The sequence below is a fragment of the Acanthisitta chloris genome, unplaced genomic scaffold (assembly GCF_000695815.1).
Source record: "Acanthisitta chloris isolate BGI_N310 unplaced genomic scaffold, ASM69581v1 scaffold14833, whole genome shotgun sequence".
Lineage (NCBI taxonomy): Eukaryota > Metazoa > Chordata > Aves > Passeriformes > Acanthisittidae > Acanthisitta > Acanthisitta chloris.
This window is the reverse complement of record NW_008663389.1, coordinates 13,222-21,007: the sequence shown is the minus strand read 5'-3', so window position 1 is coordinate 21,007 and position 7,786 is coordinate 13,222. Positions and strand designations below refer to the sequence as shown.

The window sequence follows — 7,786 nt, the reverse complement described above, 5'->3', positions numbered from 1 at the left end:
GAAATGCAATCTATTTCTATGGTAGCAAGAAACACAGGCATTTTAGAAAGGAATTGGAATTCTAAGCAGTAGCCTGCAGTCCCTGGACAGGCAAAGCTCTCATTGACTTTGAGAAGAGTTTTGCCTGTCTAAGGACAATGCAAGTGAATCCTATTGATGTTCTTAATCTTTTTTTTCCTGCCTTCAGGGACTTCAGGAAATGAATCCTTAGCATGTGAAAAAGACATTTTCTGTAATATTCTTAGTAACACAGCTTAGATACACAGTAATCAAGGAAGCCTACACAGGTCTAAATAGGGTTTAATTTTATTTTAAAATCGTGGTGTAATGTAGTCTTGCAAAGCTGTCCTGTTCATTTAACCAACTAGGCCTGAAAATTGATAAACTGAACCTGAATTCTTTTGTTACAACACTTTGTATTCCCATTCATGGTACAGGGGATCGATGAGAGGCATATGTCAGTGTATGAGAGGTCTAACATTCTGCTTTCACTGCCTGAGAGTCTGGTTAATGCTTGGTGCTTCTCCTCATGGATACAATCACAGCATAAACACTATCACACTGAAGTGCAGCTAGTGCTAGATTTGGGATTAGTGTGTCATAGCCAGTGCTTGATCCTTGGTTTTGAACTCTAGTGGCACTTCACAGTGTGAGTGTTCAAGCAGTATGGAGAGAAAGGGCAGAAGGACAAAAAGGCAAACCCAGTGTTTTTTCTTTACCTTGTATATGCAGGTTAGAATGTATCAAAGTGATCACAGTCCTTAAACAAGATTTGGAGGTGGCACTGGAAAGAAAGTGTATGTCCCAATGTCTAAACCTCAGTCTGTTCCCACAGGTTTTGTCTAACTGGAACTGTCTATCAAATCTTTTCATAGGAGCAATGACCATGGCTTTGCTGGAAAACCTTGTAGCAGGAAACATCTACCTGGTTAAAATAGCAGCCTCCAATGAAGTGGGAGAAGGACCCTTCTCAAACGCAGTGGAACTCGCTGTCCTGCCAAAAGAGACATCAGAGTCTAATCAGAGACCTAAACGCTTGGATTCAGGAGATTCCACAAGTCAGTAGCAATGTTTTGATTACTGCTGTCACAAGTACTGGGGGAAAAGATCCCTGTTTGTTTTAGCTTGTAAGCACTGTCTGGGTAAAGCATTGTGTGCTATGTGAGGCAGTCCTAACCGTGTGGCATTTTCTTCTTTTAAATGCAGCTATTTTGAGATTTTTATGTCAGTTCAGCTCAGAACTGGTTTAATTCTCTTGCTCAGAAGTTGGAAGCTTGACTTTCAAATGAGAATACATAACTGTTTTGAATTTTATATCAGAATCAGCTTGCAGCCACTCTTCTAAAGCATTTCCTTTAAGTCAATTCTCTGGCTTGAGACACCAGTAGCACTGAGTCCATTAGAACCAGATAGCCCAGCAGAGATAAGATGGCATCTCAAATCTTTTGAAACTTGCTAGTTCCTGGTTTTTCAGCAGTCCAAATCAAACTGCCAGTCAGTGATACACCAGTGTGTATTTTCACCAAAGAAGTCAGCCCCACCTGCAGCTCTTTGGGGAAAACTGTGTGGAAATTAAGGTAACATCAGTGGTTTCTAATATAAGAATGGAAGAACACATTCTTTGTCTGACATAGAATGGGATTTATCTTGGTGACTTGCATATTTTAAAGGTATCTGGGGAGATGAGCGTTAGTAATTATTCAGGTACCTGAACCTTTTAACCTCTCCTTGTTGCTACACATTGAATTAAGATTAAAACACAGGGATTTTTCTTGCTCAGTTTTTCTACCTTCTTGGAATTCAGTTGTATTTTAGGCTTGAGTAAGCAAATAGAGTCATACCCTCTGGATTAGGTTAATATACATATGTCAAAGCATAAACCAAAGTGATCCCTCCTAGGTTACAGTGGCTGGAATACTCCAAGCCTTTTCCTTTAATTGCCTGTTGGCACCCTGTAAGGAAAGGATTGGGGAGCTCTTCTGCTCCATATTGTAGGTCTCCAAAAAGGCTGTGGTGTGGGGCAGTCCCTTCCTCCCCTCCCACACCAGGACTGCACTGATCAGACACTCCTATTTAGTCTACAAATTTTATTTTCAAAAGTGTCAAAATGTATGACAGAGAAGGCCTGGAAATCTTATGAGAAAGCATTTGTCACTGTGGTTGTGACTGTAACCCTATTAATTTCCTAACAGGGAGCAGGGGTTAACTCTTCTTACTTACTGAGCCTATCTATGTTCTTTTTTGATATAGCTTATTCAGACTATTACCATCTGGACCAGAAATCAATGACTGGCATTGTTGTTGGGGTTTGCATAGCCTTGACCTGCATCCTTATCTGCATCCTGATCTTAATTTATCGCAGTAAAGCCAGGTATGTTTTTACTCTTGAAGATTGAGCTTTTTCAATGCATTCATTCTTGGGACATGCCTTCTCCTCCAAGAGTGCTAAGTTCTCTGAAGTACTCTGTCTCTTCACCTGTTTCTACCAGCAGTGGAAACAAAGCACTTTGTTGGCTCTTCCTACTCTACCTGAGCCCCTTCTCCAATGAAAAGGAGGAAGAACCCACAGAGTGAGTCAGTGGTGGTGCTTTGACAACTAAGTATGAGGCATGTTTCCAAATGAACCCCCCATTTTGAGTCAGATAAGCATGCTGCTTTCCATCATCTGCTCCTCCTGCTTAACCCTCCAGCCTGTCCAGACCAGGTTTGCAAGGCTTTAACCCCCGGGGTGTTGCTGGACAAGAGGAAATCTGACATAAAGCAGTTCCATGATGCAGTTTCTAAAGCAGATCCATGACTCCACCCAAAGCTTTGGGATCAGAACAAATAGAAGTTCCTTGAAATAATAAATTTAAAAACCTTCTGGAAGTGTATTTCAGTAACAAGGGCTTTTTTAGCATACATGCAGGAAAAATATGGATTGGGAGACAGTCTCTGTGTAGCATGGTAGAAAGGTCTTAATATCATTAGTGGTTACTTCCTCCAAGTAATATTACTAATCATGACAATTCCTGTCTGTGCACAAGCTTGTAGCCTACTGTGTATGATTAACTGGAAGCAGATGTTATTTTTATCGCAAGCAATAACATTTAAATTCCATGGGAGTTAGGAGTATCATATAACAAAATGTAAATGCCAAGAATATACCAGTATTACTTGATTAATAATAGCTTTGAAGTTTATCCTTGGGGTTTTTTTTTGTATTTTATTCCTGTGGGTCAATTTTTTTCCTGCTTAACATTGTATAGGAAAACATCTGCTCCTAAGCCTGTGCAGCAAAGCACTGACCAGCTGTCACATACCAGCATCTCATTAGCCAGTGCTAATGAGGTGGAGAAGAATATTGAAGGAATTGCAGAGAATGAAGAATCCTTATTGCCAATGATAGTGGGAAACAGCTTCATCGATGCTAAGGTACTGTGAGCTTTGCTTGCTCCCGAAGCAGAAATCTTCCTTTAGAATTCACTGCTCTAACATCAGAGTCCTTATCAAAAGTAAAATATGTACACTACAAACCCCCAGGAGGGTTTTTTTAATGGGACAAGCACAAGTTTGGCAATCCAGGCTCAAATTTTCAAGACTTATCTGAAAGTTCAGCTAGAGATCTGGTTCAGTACACTTGTCTTACACTGTACTCTGCAGATTGCAGTGTTTGGCTCTGGCACAGCATCAAAGGGTTAGGGGCTGTTCAGTGGCCTCTGCTAGGCCAAGGAGATAAGGGAGAGTCTTTGTCAGCACCTGGTTCTGTAAGTGCCTGTGCACATCTAGTTAAGTATGACACTAAGCATGCATTAAAGAAAATATTATTTTTTGTATATTTACTGGCAAGATAATGTTACAGTTTATTAACTCATATTTGGCCAAATTATAAATTAGTCTAGATGGAACAATGTACCAGTGGGCTGTGTAGGATCTTAAGCCCAGGAGTCCAGTGTGACAAAACCACAGTGGCCTTCCTTTCACATGTAGACACACTAATTTAAGGTTTGTTCTGTTCACACTGCACACTTCAACAGACATGCTCCCTGAGGATATATGCAAGAGCTGGGAAATGGAAATGGACCCCAGTACAGGCACAGACACTGTGTCTATGAGTGGTCATATTCACAGTACTAGAGCAAGAGCAGTAGCCACAGTATTTTGCTGAGTGGCCTTCCTTTCACATGTAGACACACTAATTTAAGGTTTGTTCTGTTCACACTGCACACTTCAACAGACATGCTCCCTGAGGATATATGCAAGAGCTGGGAAATGGAAATGGACCCCAGTACAGGCACAGACACTGTGTCTATGAGTGGTCATATTCACAGTACTAGAGCAAGAGCAGTAGCCACAGTATTTTGCTGTGTGTGTAGAGTACAGGCACAGACACTGTGTCTATGAATGGTCATATTCACAGTACTAGAACAAGAGCAGTAGCCACAGTATTTTGCTATGTGTCTGCAGTAGTATAGCTGTTGGGTCTGGACAGAAGGCTTGCTAGATTTAGTGGATCTGTTCTTAACTTGTCTCAAACAGATGAGTACCAGACCACAAAAATGTGACTTAACACTAAGACGTAATTCATCTTCGTTTCAGTATGGAGCCAATAGGCAGGAATAGAAAATTATTTTCAGTTTATTTAAATAAATGTCTGCATCTTCTTCTGTTGTAGGGAGGATCTGATCTGATTATTAACAGCTATGGGCCTGTCACAAAGGCTAACAGCAAGAAAAGGTGGCTGTTCTTCCAGGATACTAAGAAGGTGAAGACTGAGGAGGTAATTGCTCTAATGGGCAGATATGCACAATCTATACTGTAGTTCCCTGTGTTTACAGAGGAAGATATGTAATTTTCTGTTTATGGAAAAGCATAATTAGTGGTCTGAGTTTTAATTGGATAGTTTCAGTTGTGTTAAGGTCGATGGTGTTCTATCTCATAGTAAAATCTTACAAAAATTTCACTTTTTGGCAGGTATTGTCAGACACAATAACTGTTTAGTCATCAGAGACCAACTCTCTGCAGTTAACTGATTGTTTTCTTGCCTTTGCTCTTTTATCTGTGAGCAAAAGGATTTCTGTCTACTGAGTCTATGCACTGCATGTACTACATCTGCAGTGGCTTTGTATAAGTATAAATACAAATTAAATATATATTTATGAATAAAAATAATAGTAAAATATAAAGAATCCTCTCTTACCCCGACAGCTAAACCTTCTGTTTGCTGAAGAGAAACAAAAGCAGGAAACTAAATGATATACCCAAAGTACTGAGGAGATTGAGAATCTGAGTAGAACTGTCTGGCTTCTGAAATTGTTGCTCTGGACACATTTTCATTTTGGTTGAGAAAAATGACAGTTTAAAACTGAAGTGTTAAACCAAATCCAGAATGTTATCATGCAAATTCACACATATGGAACGTCTAACTACTGTTTATTGCATTGTAACTTGTATTGTGCGTTCAAGAAATAGAAAGTTTTGATATCTGTGTTGTAAATTTGTATTCAAAAATATTTCCAGAAGGAGCTGTGCATTTCTGATGCCTCTCTATGAAAAATATTTGCTATCACCCCAGTAGTGATGCTTACAGAATATGCATGAAGGGACAGGAGAGAGCTCTACCAAATGTGTTTTTAAAATACCATTCAGGTCTCTGCAGTGAAACATTTTTTGATTAGCTGTGCTTACCTAGAAGGATTATTTCATCTCTTATGGAAAAGTATGGGCAAGACTTGAGCTTAATTCTTTTTGACCTCCTGCAGAAAAGCCCAGATTGTTCTGAGGCAATGCTGTTAGCAGCACTCTGGTGGAATAGGAAACAGGAAATGCTGTAAAAGTCTAATTTATGGCTCAGCTTTTCAGAGGCTCAACAACCCTTTTCTCTCTGCTTTTTATGTAGCCTCAGCGAAGATTTGTGCAGGCAGTGTGTCTGTATCAGCCAGGCACCACTGTGCTGATCAGTGAGGATGACTCCCCTGGCTCTCCTGGCCAGCAGGCAAACTTCCAGGTGCCCTTCAGTATTGCTGCTGATACAGAACATTCGGCCAACAGTGAAGGAAGCCACGAAACTGGCGACTCAGGAAGATTTTCTCACGAGTCCAACGATGAGATCCACCTCTCCTCTGTGACAAGTGCCACCCCTCCCACCACCAGCCCTTTCGTGAGCAGTGACTTGGGTCCCAACATGATGAGCCCTGCCATGACTGACTGCACAGAGTCTCCTCTGCTGTTTGCTACTGACCAGACTCCTACCTCACCTCTCCACATACACTCTGCAGTGCAAAACTGACATCCTCGGGCCCACGCCAGACATTCTGACAGTGTATGTCTGTTCGAAGGACAATGAACAGGGAGCCAAAGTTTTATTGTGGAAAGCCTGACTAACCTAGCAGGTGATCCATATTTCTGTTGAATGTTTTTGGGTTGGTTTTTTTTTTCTTTATTTTGGTTTGGTTTTTAGAATTCACTCATTTTGAATGTTCAGTGGTCAAAAAAAGTGAAAGGACAGTGAAGATTTCTGACTAAAGTTAAAAATATGTCACTGGAGCAAAGGGAAGGCTGTTGGCCCTTTTGCTGACTATCTACCTCAGTTTGCCGAGAGGTGAACTCTGAATGACGACTGCTTTACCTCATTTGTGTTCTAGTTGGTCCCAGCTATGGAACTGATGATACTTCCTAGTAGTGTTGTTTTCTTTTGGGGTTTTGTTTTTGGTTATTGTTTTTCCCTCCCCCCCAGTTTTGTGTAGAATGTGTGTGTGTGTGTGTGTATGTGATCAGGGAGTTGTATAGGTTGATAAACAAGATTGTTTAGCTGAAGCTCTGTCTTTAAAAAGAAGGAAACCTCAGAGTATAAAATGTTATGATTTCATGTGGTTGACACAGAGGATGTTAACAAGTGGGAAAACGGGAGCAGCCACATATCCAGCCACATGAAATCTTTCGTACCTCTTGATTTCTTATACCCCCAGTAAGCCTAGGACAGTGCCTTTGCCCCACAGACTTGTGCCAGCAACTGCTGACAGGATGTATGCTATATCCTTAGGGCTCTGGGACATGGTGGATTCCCCACAGTCTGACAAATATTGTCCCTTTATTCACAGTTGAGGCTAAAAAGCATGGCAAAATGAAGAAGTACTCAGCATTTTCAAACAGTTTGGCTGTGCCTGAGAGTCGTGGAATAGACAATAATGCTGAGTATTCCAGTATCACAGTACTTCTTAGCAATGGTGCCTTGCATAATATATTATGAAATTACTGATTTGCCTTATGCCTTTTTAGTATTCATAAAGTTGCTTTGGAGTACAGAAAGATGCCTTAAATGCTTCTTAGATACTTTAAGTAAACTGCATCCTGAGTTTATAGTTCATTTTTACCAAGCTTTGAGTGCTGATAAGCACTGCTAGCATTGTGGTATGTCTCAGAGCTGTTGTTAGGATGCAGCCCTGCTCCTTGCCTTCACCTACTGTGCTGTTAGCCAGGAAATTTAGCTCAGGGAGTGACTTTACCCATATGCCAATCTAGAACTCTGATTAGGCTACCATGAGAAATGAAGAAGTCAGAGCTTTAGTTGAAGAGTCTGTTGAAAGAGGTGAGTACTGTTACTTCCTCAAACCCATGCAATTCCTGTTTTATACTACCTCCTTTAAAAATTATTCTAGTGGGGTTTTTTTTGGTTTTGTTGTTGTTTTTTCCTGTACTCAGGGAACAGTTTGTTACTTTTAAGCTGCCTCACGGAAACGTGGAGCAAACTGACAGGGTATCATGTTTTGTTTTTTAATAGGAGAGAGCGAGAGACAGGGAGGAGGCT

At 40.7% G+C, this 7,786-nt stretch overlaps 1 protein-coding gene across 1 annotated transcript in view; it reads left to right on the top strand.

Moving 5' to 3' along the window:
• PRTG (protogenin) overlaps positions 1–7,760 on the top strand; it is a 49,855-nt gene extending 42,095 nt beyond the window's left edge. Inside the window, exons 14-18 of the mRNA XM_009070987.1 lie at positions 876–1,058; positions 2,251–2,371; positions 3,249–3,414; positions 4,655–4,759; positions 5,879–7,760. Coding sequence (XP_009069235.1) covers positions 876–1,058; positions 2,251–2,371; positions 3,249–3,414; positions 4,655–4,759; positions 5,879–6,268 — 965 coding nt within the window. The 3' untranslated portion in view covers positions 6,269–7,760. The remainder of the gene's footprint in view (positions 1–875; positions 1,059–2,250; positions 2,372–3,248; positions 3,415–4,654; positions 4,760–5,878) is intronic.
• Positions 7,761–7,786: the final 26 nt, after the last annotated feature.